General features: G+C 56.8%; 1 protein-coding gene across 8 annotated transcripts; it reads left to right on the forward strand.

The window, feature by feature from the left end:
* Nucleotides 1-20: 20 nt before the first annotated feature.
* Nucleotides 21-19803, forward strand: FBXL16 (F-box and leucine rich repeat protein 16). Of its 8 annotated transcripts, none has more exons than XM_078867212.1 (11): nucleotides 21-103; nucleotides 1692-1797; nucleotides 5124-6543; nucleotides 7043-7163; nucleotides 8354-8541; nucleotides 9294-9488; nucleotides 10101-10193; nucleotides 10349-10599; nucleotides 14579-14663; nucleotides 16365-16428; nucleotides 17340-19803. In XM_078867212.1, exons 3-11 carry the CDS (start codon nucleotides 5212-5214, stop codon nucleotides 17486-17488), a joined length of 2478 nt encoding a protein of 825 aa, XP_078723338.1. In that variant the 5' UTR covers nucleotides 21-103; nucleotides 1692-1797; nucleotides 5124-5211; the 3' UTR covers nucleotides 17489-19803. The 8 variants fall into 8 exon arrangements, with proteins under 8 accessions (XP_078723338.1, XP_078723339.1, XP_078723341.1 ...); XM_078867213.1 differs by having other exon boundaries at nucleotides 5180-6543; XM_078867215.1 differs by having other exon boundaries at nucleotides 31-103; nucleotides 1699-1797.
* The last annotated feature ends 1926 nt before the right edge of the window (nucleotides 19804-21729 follow it).

The raw sequence follows: 21729 nt of genomic DNA on the forward strand, positions 1-21729 counted from the left end.
CGCCGGCGTCACGTGAGCCCCGTCGCAGCGAATCGGAAGCGCGGGCGCCGGCGATGGCGCCCTTGTCCGCGCTGGGGTTTTCGAGAGCGCGGTGCGAGCCCCGGTGAGAGGGGGTCTCAGAGCGGCGGGGGTCCGCGGGGGGTCCCCTCGGTGGGGGGGGGGGGGTGCCCCCTGCCCCCTGCCCCCCGGGGCTTGCCCCCACGTACAGCCACCCACCCCCCTGGGGACGAGGCGGCCGTTGCCTCGAGCGCGCCGCAAGCCACAGACGGCCGCGTCTGTTGCTGCTCATTGTTCAGAGGGGGGCGGGGCGTGAGTGGGGGAGGGGGCGGGGGGGAGGGGCTAAGAGGCGGGGGGTGGGACGAGGCGGGGTGGAGGGGGGAGGGAGGTGGAGGGGGGAGGGGCCGGGGGGGGTTTGGGGTGGAGGGGGGGGGCAGGGTGGAGGGGGTAAGAGGGGGCGGGGGGTGGGACGAGGCGGGGTGGAGGGGGGAGGGAGGTGGAGGGGGGAGGGGCCGGGGGGGGAGGGGCTTGGGGTGGAGGTAGTACGGGCCGGAGGGGCGGGGGTGGAGGGGGAAGGATCAAGTGGGGGGGGGGGGTTAGTGACTGTCTCTGTCCATGTTGTGGGGGAGCGGTGGTGCGGTGGTTAGCGCACTGCGTTGCGAATCCGACGACCCCGGTTCGATTCCCACCCACGAACGAATAATAGCGGCGAATATTTGAACCGATCACAGGCCTCTTCTAGGTTGACTCAGCCTTCAATGAGTACGTTGGTCGGTGTGTAAACATTAACACTGGGGAGACAAAGGCGGCCGGGCGTGGTGCTGGCCACCCACCCCCTCCATTTGCGCGCCGTGCCGGCCTTCATAGGTTATTTCTGGGAGTGTCTTCGTCAACGTGTCAATGTTCATTCCACATTTATTCACTGCTGCATGCAGCATGTTGCGTGCATGTTGCTTGTAAAAAATGTACAGTACATGTTGACGAGCGTTCTTACGACGGTGAGTGTACGTGTGTATGCATGTGTAAGTAAGCGCGCGCGTGTGTGTGATATGAAGAAGGACCATTTCGCGAAACGTCTATTATATAGTCCTTTAAAGGCCACACAATGTTATTAACAAACGTGTTGAGTGTTCGTGTGTGATGTGTGTATGTGTAATGGGAATGTGTGATGTGTGTAATATATGTGATGTGTAATGTGTGTAGTGTGTGTGTGTGTGATGTGTGTAATCTATGTGATGTGTGTAATGTGTGTGTAGTGCGTGTGTAATGTGTGTAGTGTGTATGTGTAATGTGTGTATGTGTCTGTGTAATCTGTGTGATGTGTGTGTGTGTAATGTGTAATGTGTGTGTAATGTGTGTATGATGTGTGTGTAGTGTGTGTGTGATGTGTGTGTAGTGTGTGTGTAATGTGTGTGTAGTGTGTGTGTGATGTGTGTGTAGTGTGTGTGTAATGTGTGTGTAGTGTGTGTGTGATGTGTGTGTAGTGTGTGTGTAATGTGTGTGTGTGTGTAATGTGTGTATGTGTGTGTGTGTGTAGTGTGTGTGTAGTGTGTGTGTGTAATGTGTGTGTGTAATGTGTGTGTGTAATGTGTGTGTGTGTGTAATGTGTGTAATGTGTGTATGTGTGTGTGTAATGTGTGTGTGTGTAATGTGTGTGTGTCTCCCTGCCTCCCCGCGGGGCACGCTGTGTGAAGCCATTAGACGGCGGCGCCTGTGAGCGAACCGGAGGAGTTGGCCCCACATCGGCTCAGCCGCCCCGCTCCTCCTCCTCCTCCTCCCCGCGTGTCGAGGCGAATTCGGGTAGGAACCCACCCACCCATTCATTCATTCTCTCTCTCGGGGAGAGTGGACGGGCTATCTACGGAGTAGTAAGACCGGCTGGTCCCCCAATCTCCCCCACCCGCATGTCCAGTCTCCCCTATACATATCCTCCGTCTTGTCCAATCTGTCGTCTGTACCAACCGTCTCCGTCGTCTCTTCCCCTCTGCCTCCTCACGTCTCTCTCCCGTTCCGTGTCTGCCTTCTGTCTCGATACGGGATAATCTGGGCCGAGACCCCAGAGGGGGCAATCGAGGCGGTCGCATCCCGCCTCTCCCCGCATCTCTCCCCACCGTTCCTCCTCCTCCTGTCCGAGCTTCGCCGCGGACGGTGCAGAGCGAAGCGCGGAATCGTGGAGCCCAGTGACCCTTGACCCCCCCCCCGCCATCCCCTCCGGAACTAGAGGGAGATCAGGGGACCCAGGGATAAAAAGGACAGCGATCGCGAGGTCGAGATGTAAGGCGGGGCTCTGCGCTGCGACTGTGGTTTTGTCTGCGGCGAGAGGAGCGAAGGGGATTTGGGAGCAGGGCAGCTCGTCGGGGAGTGAACGAGCGGGGAGCCGTGGGGAGTGGAACGGGGGTGCGGGGTGCGGGGTGGGGGAGTCGTGGGGAGAGGAGCTGAGAGGAAACGGCGGAGGAGGAGTTGGGTGTGGGGAGAGCTGGCGCTGTCCGTGGTGCTGAAGTCCGCGCCATTGGCAGCGCAGCGGCGTCGCGCGCTGCCCTGTGCGTCAGTCCTCTCTGTGCGTCATGCAGCACTCCCGGGTAACGCACGGTCGTGTTTCGTTGTGTGCACGCACGCACCCATACACGCAAGCACGTACAATAATGTATTGTCGTCATGTCATTTATTTATCCACAAGAGCCGTCGTATGGTGGTTGAGTCATGCCAGGCTCTTTGGCCTGAATGTAGGCCTTACTACTACTACTACTCGCCTCTGCGGGATTCTTAATCTCCGGGGCTTTTCTCTCGCGAGGTTGGTGACGAACAAAATGCGCGATTGTTAAGCAGGGCCCGGGCTCTCGGAGCCTCGCTCCCCCTCTCCGGCCTAGCGAATTGGTCGGGGGGCGTGGAGGGGGGGGGGCACCTGGGCCACGCTACTCCCCAAACCCGGCCTAACGCCGAGACGCCGGGTCATCATCGCACCGTCGTCGGTGTGATTACAAGACGACTCGTGCATCCCCTACCATCGACATGCGTGTGCAAGTACCCGAGTGTGTTCGTTCGTGTGTAGTCACGCGCGTGTGCATATCTGCTACCCATGTGTATGGTTTTAATGTGTGTGTGTGTGTGTACCCGGGTGTGTTTGTGATGGAGCGGTAGTGTAGCGATTAGCGCGCTGCGCTACGAACCCAGGGACCCGAGTTTCCCAGTGGGCGATTATCTGAACCGGTCATGGGCCTCCCCTAGATCGACTTAGCCTCAAATGAGTACCTGGTGCAGTGTGTAAAAACATTGCCACTGGGGAGACAAAGGCGGTCGGGCCTGCTGCTGGCCACCCATCCCCTCGTGTGCCGGTACGGCCTTCATAGGTGCTCGCGAACAGCACTTGCCCCAATAGTCTGTTAAAGCTATATGGGGGAATCTTTGTTTTTGTGTACCAAGATGTGTTTGTCTTTCTATTTGTGTATGCATGTGTGTCTACATGTCTTCCTATGTGTATGCTTATATGCATGTGTGTGTACCCGGGTGTAGTTTTGTGTATGTCAGCATCAGAATTTGAATATTTATTTATACTGGAGGAATCCGATAAGCTATAAAGCTCTTCTTCACAGATGTCCAGTATGCATCCGTTTTTGCATGCCTGCCCATGTGTATATGTATGTGTGTATATGTATGTGTGTAGTTGGGTGTGTTTGTATGCATGTGTGTGTGTGTGGGAAGCGGTAGTGTAGTGGTTAACGCGCCGAGTTCGATTCCCGCTCACAGCCAACACCGGTGCCGATTATTTGAAGCGGTCCTGGGCCTCCCCTAGGTCGATTCAGCCACAAATGTGTACCTGGTGTGGTGTGTAAACATTGCCCCAACAGTCTGTTCAGGCTATACGGGGGATCTTTGTCTTTGTGTGCACCCATATGTGTGTTTATTTGTGTATGCCTGGCATGAGACATGCCGGCTCTCATGGCTGCTCGCTAACAGCACCGAGCCTCGACAGCCTGTACGGCTATCGGGGGCTGTTCGTGTGGTTTTACTTGTGAGGCCGGCATGGACGCGGTTGCGCAGAGGTACTTGCCCTCGGAGATCAGGACACGTCTTACCCATCGGAGGCACACGCTATCCGGACTGTTCCTTGCCTGTGTGAACACTTATGTGTGTCAGTGTGTCTGTGTAAACACTTGTGCGTGTGTGCGTCTGTGTGAACACTTGTGTGTGTGTCTGTGTGAACACGTGTGTGTGTCTGTGTGAACACTTGTGTGTGTGTGTGTGCATCTGTATGAACACTTGTGTGTGTGGCTGTGTGAACACTTGTGTGTGTGTGTCTGTGTGAACACTTGTGTGTGATTGAACACGTGTGTGTGTGTCTGTGTGATCCCATCACCGCTGGTAAGACAAAGGCGGTCGGGCATGGTGCTGGCCACTCATCCCGTGCCAGCCTTCATAGGTTCTCGCTAAAATCCCTTGTGCCAAAAGTCTGTTCAGGCTATACGGGCGATCTTTGTTATTGGTGGTCACTGGAGTCTTCAGGACAACCTGCTACCTCCCAGGAATCCACCAGCCCAGTGACCTCTCGACTCCCTCATTGCTCTTTCTTTCGTACGTCACTTGAAAAGCAACTGACAGATCGCCATGAGTCCGGCGATCCATTTGATGGCATCAGCAGTTGCCTGATGTATCGTGCCTCCTGTGCAAGCGTACAATGGGCAATGATCGGTTACCTGATGTGCAGATTCGCACCCCACGACATTCACAGTGGCCAGGGCTGCTCTTCCACTTTCCACATGCGAAGGAAATAGCCGCACCTGGAATGTGTTGTCCCAGCGCGATTAAGCGCAGTCCGCTGTTGCCTTTTACGCAAGCTGAAGCCAGGTAATTCCAGTGTCGTCGGGTCTTCAATTTACTTGCCTTCCCCCGTTAAAGCCCTAAACAGCGTTTACTTTCCTTCGCCCCAGTTGCCCTGCGCGCAAATGGGGTGCTTTGTCTCGCGGAAGGAGCATTTGCGGCACGTCGTGTCTTACAGGAGTCAATTCAGTGGCAATTGATGATGTTGAGATGTAAATTGGATTTGTGAATGTGAATTAGATTTGGGGAATAGGGCTGGGGTAGGAATACAATCTCGGAGGGATTGAATGCTCTTTATTGACTATCGCCAGGGTCGCCCGTCATCGTCGCCCCACTCGACTTGGCAATCGCGCCGCTCCGCGTGCAGGTGAGAGGTGAGCGCTGAGCGGCGGCCGCGCCATGTTCGAGCAGGAGGACCTGGAGGCCAAGCTCTCGTGCAGCGGAGTCGGCGTGAGGAATGGGCTGCTGAGGATCGGGCCCCCGCAGCCCACGGGCCCCCCGCCGATCCCGGCGCAGCCGACGCAAGGGAACGGACAGACGCAGGGAAAGCAGACGGCGGCGGCGCCACCGTCCCCGCAGACCGAGAGCCAAAGTGAGGCCCCCGCGCAGGGCCCGTCGCCGCAGGGTCACTCGCACGTTGAGGCGCAGCCCGCGGCACACGGCAAGGCCAAAGACCAGAGCCGGAACCCGGAACAGGGCCGGTCCCGACTGGGCCAGACGCTCGGGCCTGCCCAGCAGGCTCAGACGCAAGATCCTCTTCCGAGTCAGGTGCGCGCGGCCGACAAAGCGGCGCTCCTGCCGGCGAGCGGCGAGCCCGCGGCAAAGGCGCACGCTTTGGTTTGGGGACAGGGTCTGGAGCAACCCCAGGGCTCTCGCCCGCACGGCCTCGCGCAGGCGGAGATAAAGGGCCAAGCGCAGCCCCAGACTCCGAGCCAAAGCCAAGGCCTGGTGCAGGCCCAGGTACAGAGTCTTGAGCAGCAGCTGCAGCAGCAGCAGCAGCAGCAGAAGTCGAGCGCCAACCCGGGCCACTCGTCGGCCCAGCTGGAGGGTCCGAAGCAAAGCAACGGCGTCACCGCCACCGCCGAGGACGCGGGGGGGGCTCCGTCGGCAGCGAGCATCACCAAGGGCACGCCGGTGACACGCGCCTCGCGGCCGTGCTGCTCGCAGTCCATCACCACGGGCGTCTCCACATCCTCCTCCTCCTCCTCCTCGTCGCCATCGTCCTCCCCGACCTCGTCCCCCCTGTCCCCGGCGGCGACGGCGCCGCCGCTGTCGCTGCTCTCCTCCTCCTCCTCGTCGTCGTCCTCGTCGTCGCTGGCGCCCCCGACGCCCCCCGTGTCCTCGTGCTCCCTGTCGTCCCTTTCCCCCACCTCCTCCTCGTCACCCTCCTCCCCCTCCTCGCTGCTGTCGCTGTCCTCGCCCGCCAGGGGCTGCGACGACTCCACGTCCTCCCCTGCGGCCGCGGCGGCGGCGGCGGCGGTGATGTGCGCGGCGCTGCCCGAGCGCCACGGCGCCTCCTGGCCGGGGCCCCCGGGCGGCGCGGCGGACGGTGCCGGCGGCGGCGCCGGCGCCGGCGGCGGAGGGATGGGCGACGGGCCCTGGGACGGGGAAGAGGTCGCGACCGGCGCGGGCCACGGCGGCCGGGCCGAGACGCACGCCCTCCTCGACCACCGCGTGCTGGCGCGCCTCTTCCTCTACTTCACCATCGCCGAGCGCCGCGTCCTGGCACAGGTGCCGGCACCACCTTCCCCCCCCCCACCCCTCCCTCCATCACCCACCCATTCCCCACTGCTGCGAGCCAAGTCCAAGAACCCCCTCCATCCCCTGCACTGCCCAGCATCTGTCAGTGCCCTTACACTGTTGTCAACACAGCCTCCCCCTTCCCCCCCCTCCCACTACCGTTCATGTTGAGCACCGTCCCATCCATTTGTTACGTAATGTAATTTTTACGGGCCGCGTGTGCGCTGATCATTCGTAACCGAGTTACAGATCGACTCCCGACAAACCTTATGAGCAACCCGATGAGTGGCGGCCGACTGTCTCGCGCATCGGTCGCCTCGCCAGGCCACGCGTGCATTTCATTAGGGGGCTCTGCTCCACGGCTGATTGCTCGCGCTCGCGTCGTCGCCCCTTCAACCGCGACGTTGGCGCGCGGCCGCCCGTCGGTTCGCCACAGCCGCGGCCGGCGACCTCACCGGTGCCTCTCGTGCGCGTCGGTTGCGGCGAGCAGGTGTGCCGCGCCTGGCGCCGGGCGCTGTACCAGCCGCGGCTCTGGGAGGGCGTCACGCCGGTGCTGCACTGCGCGGAGCTCTACCGCAGCCTCGAGGCCAACGGCAACGGAGAGGCGGCACGTACGTGGAGCGCCGCGCGCGTCTGCCGGTTCCGTCTCGTCGGCTTGTCCGTCCTCGACGTCTGGAAGCCCGTTGACAACGGCCGGCGGGGGGCGGTGGGGGACACGGGGATGCGGTGACAGGGGACCCGGAGGCACGGGGACATGGGACGAGAGCACGGAGGGGTTGTGGACGTGGGGAGCTTCTTGACCTGGAGGCATGGGGATATGGAGCACAGGGTCGCAGGGTCACTGACTGGCACAGGATCATGGGGGATTTATGATAAAGTTGTTGTTGTTTGTGCTTTATGTTTTGGTGCCATTTGTTAATTTGTGTATTCATTTTAGATTTTGCTTAGTAGTAGGATTTTAACTTGCTTGGCAGTGGCTATATATGGGATTTGGTCCTTATATATAATTAACGTACAGCATTGTGGGATGCTGTTAGCATGAATGACGCTATGTAAAATGAAAGTCTTCTCATAATTTTGTATTATAAAACTCGAGCGCTAGATGTTGGGGTGGGTAAAAACAGACAGCTCTCAGCTACACCTTGGCTGTGTGTCCTGCACGAGCGAAGCTTCGATATTGAGAAAAAAACATGACGAACTTTTCCGTGCGTAGCGCACTGCTGTTATGGGAAGAAACAAAAAAGTAAGCATGGCAGGGAGTAAGCATGGCAGGGAGTCTACGGCAACGTCGCACCGAACGGGCGAAAGCAAACGACGTCGCGTCGCCCAAAGTGGGGCAGCTCGCCGGAGATCCCACGAGCGGCGAGAGAAACCTCCCGAGCCGTCGCTTCGCGTTAGCGGTGCGCCTTGTGACCCGCCGTGCCTCCGCCGTCATGTGCCGTGTGCGTGTGTGTGCGCGTGCACACGCACACACACACGCACACACAGACGCACACAACGGTTAGCGCGCTGCACTATAAACCCGGCGACCCGTGTTCGATTCCCGCTCACGGCCAACACCGGTGACGATTATCTGAACAGGTCCTGGGCCTACCCTAGGTCGTCTCAGCCTCAAATGAGGACCTGGTGCGGTGTGTAATCATCGCCACTGGGGAGACAAAGGCGGTCGGGCGTGCTGCTGGCCACCCACCCCCTCGTGTATCGTTCCGGCCTTCATCGGTGCTCGCTAACAGCACTTGCCCCTACAGTCTGTTAAGGCTACACGGGGGGATCTTTGTCTTTGTTTTGTGCGCGCATGCAGCGGGCGGCAGCGGCGACAAGGAGTTTGTAAGTCTGCTGGGCTTCGCGGCGCGAGGGTTCGACTCGTTCTGCCTCGTCGGCGTGTCCGACCTGGACGTCTGCGAGTTCATCGACAACTACCCGCTGGCGAAGGCCGGCGTGCGCGCGATGGGGCTGCGGAGGTCCACCATCACCGATGCGGGGCTGGAGGTGAGGCGCCCTCGTCAACACCGCAGCGTCAACACTGTCAACACTGTGACATCATCACTGTCCCCATCAACACCGTGACATCATCACGGTAACCGTCAACATCGCAGCGTCAACACGGTGACCGTCAACATCGTGACATCACGGTAACCGTCAACACTGCGACGTCATCACTGTCACCATAAACACCGTGACATCATCACGGTCACCGTCAACACCGCGACGCCATCACTGTCACCATCAACACCGTGACATCATCACAGTCACCACGAACATGCTCCTCGGTGTTGGCAAACTAAAAACTATTCAACTAAACTTTTTTATTTTACCAGGTAAAGCTATGTAGCTCTTTTTCAGAAATGCCCAGGCCACAAATGATAACTCAACGAAGTGGCTTATCACGTGGAAATGTGTAGCAGCCAAAAACATGCGGTGATGTTGATTCTCAATGTGGAGGGAAAAACCGGAGGACCTCAGAGAAAAATCCACGCGACCACGGGGAGCGAGACGCAAACCTCCAAATATACAGCAGGCGTCAGGGTCAGGATCGTACCCACGATCTCCTGTATACCAGGCAATGTAGTTAACATCTCTTAGCCACCATGACAATGATGATGAGAGAGAGACACGCAAACCTACAAATATACAGCAGGCGTCAGGGTTGGGATCGAACCCACGACCTCCTGCGTACAAGGCGAGGGAGTTAACATCTTGCCACCGCGGGGGGCGGCGGGGGGTGGGGGGTGACGGTTCAGGTGATGCTGGAGCAGATGCAGGGCCTCGTGAAGCTCGAGCTGTCCGGCTGCAACGACTTCACGGAGGCCGGGCTCTGGTCCAGCCTCAACGGGCGCCTGCAGGTGCTGGGCCTCAGCGACTGCATCAACGTGGCGGACGACGCCCTCGCCGCCATCGCGCGCCTCCTTCCCGACCTCTGCGAGCTGAGCCTTCAGGTGGGAGCCCTCTGACCCGTTGCTCGTGCCGAGTGGGGGAGGGTGGTGGAGCGTGGGGTACGCGGCGGGTTTAGGGAGTAAGCCGTTGCCAAAGTGCTCGTGGTTGTTGCGTCGTGGTTTGGATTTGTCTCGGGGTGCGCTGCACAGGGCGCCTCGTGCATTGCCGTCCGTCTTGGGCCTGTCCTGCTGAGAAGCTTGGGAACAACGTTGAAGTTTGGGTGGTGGGGGGGGTGCACGAGGAGCCTTGGGGGGCCCATCAAGGCCAATTTTGCCCCCCACCAAGTTCAGAAGTCAGCAGCCAGCCGCGTGCGCCACCCCCCAATGTTTCCACTCCCATGGACTCGCGTCGTCATTATTGTTTTGTCAACGTCCATCTCCCCCCCCCCCACTAACAAAGTGTGTCCACAATCCAGAGATTGCCGTTTCAATTTAAATTAATAAGGATGAAAGCGAAAATAAATGCCGTTTTAGCACTCGGCGGATTTTAGCACATTTTCGCAACGAGTCGGAAATTGGCTCCATCGTGGAGCAGCAGCTGCAGCAGCAGCAGTACGGGACAAGCAGGGAGGGGGAGGCGCCGGCGGGCGTGACGGCTCGCTGTCTCCCCGGCAGGCGTACCACGTGACGGACGTGGGCCTGGCGTACCTGACGGCGCGGCCGGGCCTCCCCAAGCTCTGCTGCCTGCGCCTCCACTCCTGCTGGGAGGTTCGTGTCCACGGCCACGGCGGGGGGCGGGGGGAGGGGGCGGCCGCTGCTACCCCCATCCCTCGACCCCCCCCACCCCTCGCCCCCCCCACCACTAGCCCCCCCCCCTCGCCCCCCAACACACGGCACCGACCCTCACTTCCCCGTGCGAGCAGGTGACGGACCGGGGCGTGGCCACGCTGGCGCGGGGCTTGCCGGCGCTCACGCACCTCAGCCTCTCCGGCTGCTCCAAGCTGACGGACGAGGGCGTCGAAATGGTGGTGGCGTGCCCCCCGGCCGGCGTGGCGGGCGCGGCCGGGAGCGGCCTGCTGGCCCTCGACCTGTCGTGGTGCCCGCGCATCACCGACGCCGCCCTCGAGGCCATCGCCTGCGAGCTGCACCGCCTGCAGGAGCTCGTGCTCGACAGGTGCCCCAAACGACACCGCTCACCGCTCACCGCACAACGCACACCGCACAACGCTCACCGCTCACCGCACACCACACACCGCTCACCGCACACCGCACACCGCCTTCCGCACACCGCTCACCGCACACCGCACACCGCTCACCGCACACCACACACCGCACACCGCACACCGCACACCGCATACCGCTCACCGCACGCTGCACACCGCTCACCGCACACCACACACCGCTCACCGCACACCGCTCACCGCACACTGCACTCCACTCACCGCACACCCCTCACCGCTCACCGCTCACTGCACACTGCACACCTCACACCGCACACCGCTCACCGCACACCACACACCGCTCACCGCACACCACACGCCGCACACTGCTCACCGCACACCGCTCACCGCACACCACACACCGCCCACCGGCCACTAGCTAGGGCCCGGCGCCTTGTGATCCAACCGTGTGACCCAGCCATGTGATCCTGTGACCTATGACCCAGCTTTGAGTGCCTCATTAGCGGAGGCGCCAGCGCACGCTGCGCCGTCTGTTGAGCGCGCGCTCCCAAGTATGCATGCACCCTCGACTGCATGATGCGCGCGCGCTCTGCTAAAAATACGCTGTGTGCTAGGGATCGAAATTCTCACTTTGAATATGAATTGGTCAAGGGAGCAGCGGCGTACTGCTTGCAGAGGTGGGACAAAGTCATTGTTATGCAAGTCCAAGTCGAGTCGCAAGTCATCAAATTCATGACTCGAGTCTGACTCGAGTCCAAGTCACATGACTCGAGTCCACATCTCATAGGTGGGACAAAGTCATTGTTATGCAAGTCCAAGTCGAGTCGCAAGTCATCAAATTCATGACTCGAGTCTGACTCGAGTCCAAGTCACATGACTCGAGTCCACACCTCTGACTGCTTGGTGCACAGGGTTACGAACCTGGCCATGGCTATGACGTCAGAAGCAAGCAAGTATCTGAACCCGTCTTGGGTCTCGTCTAGGTATGCTCAGCCTTAACTTACTATCAGGAGTGGCGTGCAAACCTCGGCACCAGGTAGACAAAGGCGACGGTGTTCGCCATCGTGCTGGCAGAACTTTCCCAGCAGCCTGTGCAGGCTCTACGGGGAATCCTTGTCGGCTCCTGAGTGCCTGTAAGTTGGTTGCACGTGTCTTTAATTTGTTTTCTTTTTTATGCAAATTGCCCATGTGCTTAACACCCCCAACTGGTGTTGTGAGTCGAGTCTTTTTACGTGAGAGGAATGTAGATTGCTCGTGTGTTTTTCGCAAGTTTACGTGCATGGGGGGGGCATGCATGCGTGTGTTTTTATGTGCGTGTCGTGGGTTCACGCGTGAGACACCCTTGACTGTGGAGGCAATGACCACAACGGGGTAACTACATAAACGTAACAACGGGATAACTATATAGCTGTAACCACCACGGGGTAACTACATAACCGGGTCAGGTCAGTTAACGCACTGCCTGACCCACGATGCCGAGCGTGACCGAAGACCGAAGCGAGGTCGCATGTCGGGTTCCATTCCAGAAGACAGCCCGGACCGGACATCGGGACCTCCCTTTTATGCCCCTCAGCGTGGCCCGGCTTCGCCTCGGCCACGCCCCCTTCTAGAACTCCCTAGAAGACTCTGGGCCTTACATCACGTGTCCCTTCTGTCACCTTTGGCCCACATCCTTACCCTGTCCTGTCACGTGCCCTTGTCAGCCAATCGGGCTGCTACGTCCTCACATGCTCCCTGGCCGCCGCTAGAACTATGCTCCTTCGGGACCATTGACCACGGCACGGCACACCCTGCTGGCAGAGAGGGCTACTCACCTCCAGTTCTCCTCTCTATAAGTAACTGGTGCTGTGCGCCGTAGTGACCCAATATACGTCACTCCATGTGTATGTATGCACGGTACATATTTGTGTTAGTGTGTGTACGTCGTGTGTGTGCGTACGTGCGCAGATCCAGTTTTCCCCTGTGTTGCCCTCCTTATTTAAGAGCCCAAAGCTCCCTCCCTCCACTCTCATCCCCGAGTTCTCTCTTAATGGCGGTTGCCATGGTTACAACATGCAATTTTCATGAGCCGCTAAATGATATTTTTCCTTTCTTTCACTTTTGTCTTCTCTCTCCCCGCCACCTCCCTCCATCCTCCGCTGCCCGTTTAACAATTTCAAAAGCTTCCTTACTCCTAATGAGGATCACCACGGCAACGACCTCGCGAAAGCGTTGCGTAGAGAAAATTAACTCTCTTTTACGGAAACAAAAAAAACGCGTGCAGGCCGCTGGTCTCATCACCGCGTTCGCAGCAGACGTGGCAGCTGCCGCCGTCGCGTGGTGCCCTGGGACCGCGGTGGCGAGATATTAACTGCCTCGCCTGGTATGCAGGAGGTCGTGGGCTCAATCCCGACCTTGACGCCCGCTGTATGTTTGGAGTCTGCGTGTCTCTCTCTCTCTCTCCCCTGTGGTCGCGTGGATTTTTCTCGGGGTCCTCCGGTTTTTCCCTCAACATTCAGAATTAATCTTGATTTGAAGCTTTCGTGACTGCAGGAGTCCATACTCTCTTTTTTCTCACCTGAAGACGGCCGCTTGTGTTGCGACCGAAACGTCGTGTTTTCTTTTGTTATTTTTTCTATCTACGTGACTTTACCGAAAGAACCAGAAATTATTCGGAATGAACACCACGCGTTTAGAGTATTTGGCTGCAACACATTTCGACGCGACGATAGGTCGCTTCGTTGAGCTATCATTTGTGACCAGGTCACTTCTGAAAAAGAGCTCATTGGGATTTACTTGGTAAAATAAAAATAAAAGGTTATAGTTTTAGTTTACCCTGGTACCCGATAGGACACGTGCCCGTGCGTTTGGTAGCAGCAGTGCAAACCGACGTCTTGAGATTAACTCGAGAAGCTGTGATGAGGAAGGAGTGGAGAATGCAGGTTGGAGGCTTGCAGTTCACCTTGCGGTGCTGCTGCTGGTGGTAGCTGTGGTGGTGGTGGTAGCTGTGGTGGTGGTGGTAGCTGTGGTGGTGGTGGTAGCTGTGGTGGTGGTGGTAGCTGTGGTTGTAACCGTGGTGGTAGTTATTGTCATGGGTGGTGGTTGTAATTGCACCTGTGGTGGTGGTTGTAGCCATGGTGGTGGTGGTTGTAATTGCACCTGTGGTGGTGGTTGTGGCCATGATGGTGGTGGTTGTAATTGCACCTGTGGTGGTGGTTGTGGCCATGGTGGTGGTGGTTGTAATTGCACCTGTGGTGGTGGTTGTGGCCATGGTGGTGGTGGTTGTAATTGCACCTGTGGTGGTGGTTGTGGCCATGGTGGTGGTGGTTGTAATTGCACCTGTGGTGGTGGTTGTGGCCATGGTGGTGGTGGTTGTAATTGCACCTGTGGTGGTGGTTGTAGCCATGGTGGTGGTGGTTGTAATTGCACCTGTGGTGGTGGTTGTAGCCATGGTGGTGGTGGTTGTAATTGCACCTGTGGTGGTGGTTGTGGCCATGATGGTGGTGGTTGTAATTGCACCTGTGGTGGTGGTTGTGGCCATGATGGTGGTGGTTGTAATTGCACCTGTGGTGGTGGTTGTAGCCATGGTGGTGGTGGTTGTAATTGCACCTGTGGTGGTGGTTGTAGCCATGATGGTGGTGGTTGTAATTGCACCTGTGGTGGTGGTTGTGGCCATGATGGTGGTGGTTGTAATTGCACCTGTGGTGGTGGTTGTAGCCATGATGGTGGTGGTTGTAATTGCACCTGTGGTGGTGGTTGTAGCCATGATGGTGGTGGTTGTAATTGCACCTGTGGTGGTGGTTGTAGCCATGATGGTGGTGGTTGTAATTGCACCTGTGGTGGTGGTTGTGGCCATGATGGTGGTGGTTGTAATTGCACCTGTGGTGGTGGTTGTAGCCATGGCGGTTGTCACTCACCCCACTCGCATCGCTCGGTGACATGGGTTTCACTGCCCCCCCCCCCTTATCACCCCGCCCCCCTCCCCCCCTACAGGTGTGTCCGCGTGACTGACCTTGGCCTGGGATACCTGTCCACCATGCCCTCTCTGCGCTCCCTCAACCTGCGCTGGTGCTGCCAGGTGGGAGCCTGCCGGCCACGCCACTGCCCTCACTCTGTAACACCGATGCCCTCAGTACACTCACAATGCGGATAACTTCTTTCGCACCGTACGCAGCCAACCGTGCTGATCGGAGGATATACGTGGCGCCTACGCGCAAACATATCTCAAAGCGCTGTACAGAAACGGTGGGCGTGTTTTCTTTATTGGGACGGAGTCGAAGGCAGAGGGTGGGAAGGACGGCCTTGAGTCTGGAGTTGACAGCACGGATGGCTGTGGGAAGGCAGTTCCAGCCAATGGGGGCAGCCTGCAGTTCGAGTCCAAAACCTGGCTTATCGATACCGCCGAGGCTGGCGATTGCTTGCAGTTGTCTTCTCGAAGAATGTCGTATCTAGCTTACAAATATGTCCCGTGGCAAGGTCATCGGGGTAGCTTGTCACGAGCAAAAAGGAGGGAATAACAGAACCTGAAAATAAAATACACAAGTGAGTATGTTAAACAGACAGTGTATATATATATGCAAAGCTTTCTGTAAACGGTAAATACTAGTGCCATATGCAACCCCAGATAATATCGACCATCCCCTCTTGATTCGTGGGATAATCGGATAATGAGTGACCTCCATAAAACAGGTTTTTTTTTTGGTTTAGATCGTGTAAATATATAAATGGAGCTCTCCAACACGCCGGTGTGCACGTTCTGTTTACGTGACAAACCTTACTAATTGGCTGTCTCGGGAGGTGGCGGGTTTAACGACACATTTATTTACGCGACCTAACCCCCCAAAAAAAGCCTGCATTATGGGTGATATTGTTCGCGAAAGCCTGCTACGACGTGTGAAAATGAGTGACCTCCCACGAAGTGATGGTTCAACTCGGGGGCTCGGACAGAAGTCGACGATGGCTGGAGTGGAAGGTTCGGTGGAGGGGGGAGTAGAGTGATGTGAGAGGGGCGAGGTGGGCAGCGGAGAGTCCACGGCAGAGGTCGCAACCGGGTACCCGATACCCGTACCCTACCCGATACCCGGCTACCCGTACCCGGCCGGGTACGGGTACCCGTTTGCGACCCTGGTGCGGCCGGGTACGGGTACGGGTAGACCGTGAGTCACTGGTGAGTAACTGTTTGTCACTCATTTCCCAACATCTTGTCTCTTCTCACAATTCAAGTTCCTAGAATCAACCCACCCACGCCTGCAACATGGTTTCATCCCAGAGGTCGCAATCAGGTACCCGATACCTGTACCCTACCCGTACCCGGCCAGGTACGGGTAGGGTACGGGTACGGCCGGGTACGGGTACGGGTACCCGTTTGCGACCCTGGTGCGGCCGGGTACGGGTAAGGAATAAAAACCCGTTTGCGACCTCTGGTCCACGGTGAGTGTGATGATCACTCGGCGTTGGCCTGGGATCGCTCTGCGAGCCCGTCGAGGATTGGAAGCTCTGGGCCGGATTTATGCGTGCGAGTGTGAGCGGCATGCTTTTTTTCATCATCCAGAGATTTGGATGCGGGGAGATGAGGGATTAGAGATGAGCCTCACTAATGCTCCGTTTCCCCCAGACCACTGAAAACGGTCCAGGAAATGGCCCAGAAATGGCCCAAGGAAAATAACGGCCCAGGAATGGACGATTCGTGTTCCAAAACAGACGAGGCACAGGCCCGCGTCCCTACGGTGTGATTGTCGATCCCTGCGGAGCGGTCATTTTCTCCGTTTTGTTTCCCCAGATCCAGGATTTCGGGCTACAGCACTTGTACGGAATGCGGAGCCTCCGGGTCCTCTCGTTGGCAGGTGAGCCGCCGTTGTTTCCGTGGCGGGGCTGCGGTGAGTTGGGGGGGGGCGGGTGCTAATAGAACAGTAGCTCGTGATCCCATCTCGTCCGGCTCCCACCCATTCAACCAACGAGCAACGACCAGCTCGGAATGGTGAAACAGCTCCCATGATCGACACGGCGTGGGAAGGCAGTGGATTGATGATCGTCACTTAAATTTAACCGAATTTGATTCTTTGCTGATGAATGGATGCTGAAGTCTGGATGCGATTAGAGATATATTGATAATAGCGTAACATTTTGATTTAAAGTTTTCGTGACTGCGGGGATTTATATTCTTGGTTCTTTCGGTAAAGTCACGTAGAAGGGAAATAATAAAATAATATAAATATAAAAATATTGTTTTATATTTATAATAGCGTAACAACCCAAACGGTGCGGGTGGTGGGGGAGTGTGTGTGTGCGTTGGTGGGAGGTAGCAGTCTGTTTGTAGAGGGTGGACCATATGCAAATAGTCTTCTAATAGTAGCTTGTGATTGACTTGGAGCACCTCTGATTGCTGCTCCCCTTGTCCCCCTCGAATCAACGAAAAATGCAAAAACAATTTAAGGATACGACTTACATTTGCAACTATTTAAAAGTTGTTTCTTGAACTTTCGGAGTAAAAAAAAAAAGTGACAATTTGTACATTGTATTTTTATATCAAAACAATTTCGAGCAAATGTTGCGCTGGGGCATCACCGCAACCCTCGATTACAAACCGACGCCAGCGCGCAGCGCACGCATGAGCGAGCGAGCGCTGCGGTGCTCAGGATGCCCGCTGCGACTTTTCTGTGGCGCCTGCGTGAGCGGTGCGCGTCGTGGCGGCGGCGGTGTGTGCGGTGTGTGCGTCGTGCGGTGTGTGTGGTGTGTGCGTCGTGCGGTGTGCCAGGCTGCCCCCTGCTCACCATGGCCGGCCTGTCGGGCCTGGCTCGCCTGGCCTCGCTCGAGGAGCTGGAGCTCACCAACTGCCCCGGCGCGTCGCAGGAGCTCTTCCGCTACCTGAACCAGCGGCTGCCGCGCTGCGTCATCGTCGAGTGACGTCCCGAGCCGCGGGGACGGGGGTGGCGGGCGGTGGGTCGGGCTGTTGGGGGCAACCCAAAAAAAATCCTGACAAGAGGTCGATGCGACAACACGACCAGCCACCCCCACAACGACCAACCACCGCGTCGATGTCGGGCGTTTGACCGCTCGACGCGACTCCCACCCCCGACCCCGTGCCTGTGCGGTTTTTCGTTGTTCTCAAGACGGCGATGGCGAGCGTGAGTTTGCTGGTGGTCGGCGCCTCGTCGTTGCGTTTGGGGAGCGGCGCTCGGGCCCACCCGGCCCGGCGCGCCGCGGACTGTGCGTGTGCTTGGGCGTGCTCGTGCTGCCGTTTGTTTATGCATCCACGCTTTATTTAAAAGGGGAAGAAATGGGAAAGTAAATCGCTACCTGGATATCCGACCGACAAAGCGTGCGTCGTTTATAAAGGCTGCCTTTAATGTGTGCGCGTACTCGTGCGTGCGCACACGCACAAATGCACAAGCGGTCGTTACGGTTTTCCTCACGGTCACGTTTTTCAAAAGTGCAGCTTAAGTTTTATTTTTTACACGAAACGTCCAAGTGCTGTTGGCGTGAGCGGCGTGCGTGCGTGGCCGTGCCGTGACAGAGTTGCTTCTGAAAGCCTCGTTTGCATCATCGAAACCTCTCCTCCCGTCCTCGTCTTCGCTGCGCGACCCCTTTCCCCCGCGCCCACCCCCGAGCGACCTCGACCGCCGATCGCCGCGCCGATTCCCGGCACCCGAGGTCGGACGCAGGGTTCCCCCGGGCGAGGCCACTCCCGGCCCTCGTTAACCCAAATCGCCGCCGAACGAGGGCAAACGCGACCCTGCGTGACGGCGGAGCGCATGGCTTCCCGTGTAACGCCTGTAGGAGACACACTGGAACACTTGCGAAGTATACGCGACTAAACCACTACACTTTACCGACCGCAGTACTCCGCGGGGGGGGTGGGCATGCGTCTGCCTGGGAGGACTGCTGCTGCTGCAGGTGCCTTCCACCTACGTCTTGACGTCGCCGCCTGTGCCGCCTGTCGGCGTGCGCGCGACCCTGCCGTCTCGGGGGGCCGTTGCCGTTTGTGACGGTGAGCCAAGCAGCGGGGTCGGCGACATTCGGCAGTCAATTTCTGCCACGCTACTCGGCCCGCTCTCTCCGTTGCTGAACCGCCGCGTGATGTCAAGGGCGGCGGCCGGGGCCACGTGGCCTGGAGGCTTCTGAGAAAACGGCATTTTACTTTACTCTCTCATCGCTACCCTCTCGCCCCACCACCCCCAACCGGACGGTGGGGGATTTCAGCTTCTTCAGCGCAAGCGCCGTGAGAACAAGCGGAGCCACGTGGATCAAGGCAGCGGCGGCGGGATTTGAGCCGCCACGTGAACGTGCCACGCGGTGCCTACTGGCACCGCCGGAGCGCAAGACGGGGGAGGGTTGGGGGAGGGGGGTGACTCCACGTGTTGTTTTGTGATCGGCGAGTTGTTGGCGGTCAAAAATCTTGAGAACGGAAAACCCAAATATGTGCATCGAGCTGAGTGGCAGGCTTGCTTGCAGGCCTTGTTTATCTGCGAAGGTCGGGCAGACAATGCATTAGCAGGGGATTGTAAACATTTACAAAAGTCGTGCATATTTTTTGATATCACGTTCTCAAGCTTTTTTGACGATGTCTATATATATAGCTACGCATTGAGTATCGTGGTGGTTTTGGCCCAGATAGCCCCATTTCAGTGTGGATTCGACTACATACACACACAGACGTGAAGACGAGTGTGGAATTCACAATTCATATTTTCTCATCGGATATTGGGACATCTGGTAGCCCCAGTATCTGGAACATAGATGTATGTATTTTTTGGGGGGATTTGTGGTCGTTTTAACAATAGTAAACACAAACCACACTCAAACGAAAACACTAAATAATGGTTTAAAATGCGATCAACTATAGACATGATGTCAGGTTGCCTGCACACAGTCGCCACCATCCATCTGCAGTTTTCTTTGGGAGGTCATCCGTCCCCGGAGTTTTCCTGGGCTCAGGACTCTGGGTCTCACTTCGCACCGACACGTCCCGTGACAACGTCTGCCAGGGTCACTTACACAACCAGCCGCACACAACTACACGCATAGGCATACACACCCAGGCATGTACACTAAGCGCACAAGCACTCATGCACACATACACACACACATACACACATTCGGACGTAAATACTTGCACATACAAAGAAGACAACTAGCCCCCGGTATGGCTTTTCGCTTTTGGGGCACATGCTGTTGGCGAGCAACTCAGGGTCCATCCATTTAATACGTACGCATGGAGGGGGGAGGGGGGGTTAACCCAAATACGTACGCTTGCGTATGGGGGGGGGCTCTACTGACAATGTACGTACGCGGGGGGGGGGGGTGAAACCTCGATAATAGTAATGCAGCCGGTGGTGGACTATCTGTTTGCTTAAACACGTTAATATTATTAATCCTTGATCGTTTCTGCGTGGATTCAATATCGGCCGTTCTATAGGATTCGGGGGGGGGGGGTGCGTCAGGCGTACGTACGCAGGTGGGGGGGGGGTGTAAAAAGTCCGCGTGCGTCCAGGGAGGGGTGGAGCGGTCAAGTTTTGACAGATGTTTGTGTACCTACTAAATGGATGGCCCCTAACGACGCACGAGGGTTGTTGGGTGGCCAGCATCACGCCCGGCCTCCTTGCGCCTATCCAGTGTTCATGTTTACGCACCGCACCACGTACTCATTTAAGGCTAAGTCGACCTAGGTGAGGTCCAGGACCGGTTCAGATATTCGCCACTGTTATTGGTGGAATATGAACTCGGGTCGCAGGATTCATGGCGTAGCGCGCTAACCACTACACTCGCGCTCCCCCATACGCACGCGCGAGTGGATGTACATTTACATGCTGTGCACAGACAACGCGAACACGTTTTACACACGCAACAAAAGGCAAAGGTGGAGCCCAGGAGATGGTGCAGTGTGAGGCCAAAGCATGGCAAGTGTAAATGTTATTCCTGTCAATCACACCTTGCAGCGCACGTTGGCTGCGTTCGGCAGCATCTTGTCAGCCTCGGACGAACAAAGAGAGGCGGAGGTGGGGGGGGGGGGAAGACACTCCGCTGAAGATAACTTTGCAAAAATATATTACCTGTGTGTGTGTAACCTAAACACATGTTTACCAGCAGCGGGATGCATTTGAATGACTGCAAGTCTAGCGGGCGGTTACAGAGGCTGCACAATGTCCAGAATGAACGATTCACTCGTCAGAGCATGTGAACTTGCGGGCGCATTTCAAAAGGCGAATGTCTCTCTGAACGACGGGCGTTCAACCCGTGTTGGTGGAATCTCAAGTAAAAGAGCCGTCTAATAGGGGGTTTATACCCCGGCGTTGAATTGGGGGACATTATTTAAGAAAACAACCTGTAGGTGATGATGAATCCGCAGTTGTCACCTGGTTAAATAAAAGACAACAATGCCGTGTTGACCGGACCCCGCGCCTCTGTGATTGGTGTGCGAATCGTGAATTCACGACGATGTCTGAAAGTCCATCCTACAGCGGACATCGTCATCGGGTCACGGTCAAGGGACACTCGAGACTGGTGAGCCGTGGTTACATAAAGGGTTGGTCAGGGCGCACTGGGAGAGCGGGAAGAGGGGATGGTGTCGGTTGCATTGGTCATTAGTCGCATAGAAACAGTGCCCTATTAAGCTGGTGCGGGGCCTGTAGCATATGTTATAAAGGGGCCATACAAAAAAAAAACACATACATATAAAAACACGTTTTTTTACTTTTTGTATAGTAAAGTAATTGTATTTTTTCATTTGCTATACAGCCAGATAATACGACAAATCCTTAACCTTAAACACCCAGTCTTTCATAAAAGTTGAAGGCAGTATAGTACTACAGTAATAGAGCAAGTGCAGAATCACTCAACCGGAATTCATAGCTTGAAAGCATTTGGCGCGGGGCCCTTGAAAGTGCGGCCCCGTAGCATATGTAGCTACAACTGCATTAATCCTCGGCAAAATTAATTATAAATTCGTGTCATTTCATCCCGGTACATGTGTGATCGAGCTTTGGATCGTGTTGCTGCTCAGAAAAAGCAGTATCGTGTCTGAAGATTCCCGTTCCAGTATTCCTTATTTCTCCAACTCGGAACACCTCCCTTAAAAAGAACCCATATTTGGGCAAAGCCACGACCTATCGGTCCATATATGGGCCTGACTAATTAACATAATTTAT

The sequence above is a fragment of the Lampetra fluviatilis genome, chromosome 23 (genome assembly GCF_964198595.1).
Source record: "Lampetra fluviatilis chromosome 23, kcLamFluv1.1, whole genome shotgun sequence".
Lineage (NCBI taxonomy): Eukaryota > Metazoa > Chordata > Hyperoartia > Petromyzontiformes > Petromyzontidae > Lampetra > Lampetra fluviatilis.

What these genes read in the sequence shown, in the direction of transcription:
- FBXL16 (XM_078867212.1), top strand. Translation starts at nt 5,212, where the DNA reads ATGTTCGAGCAGGAGGACCTGGAGGCCAAGCTCTCGTGCAGCGGAGTC. An exon ending in AGCGCCGCGTCCTGGCACAG is followed by an intron (nt 6,544 to 7,042) that starts GTGCCGGCACCA and finishes TGCGGCGAGCAG; the next exon opens with GTGTGCCGCGCCTGGCGCCG. An exon ending in TCTGCGAGCTGAGCCTTCAG is followed by an intron (nt 9,489 to 10,100) that starts GTGGGAGCCCTC and finishes TCTCCCCGGCAG; the next exon opens with GCGTACCACGTGACGGACGT.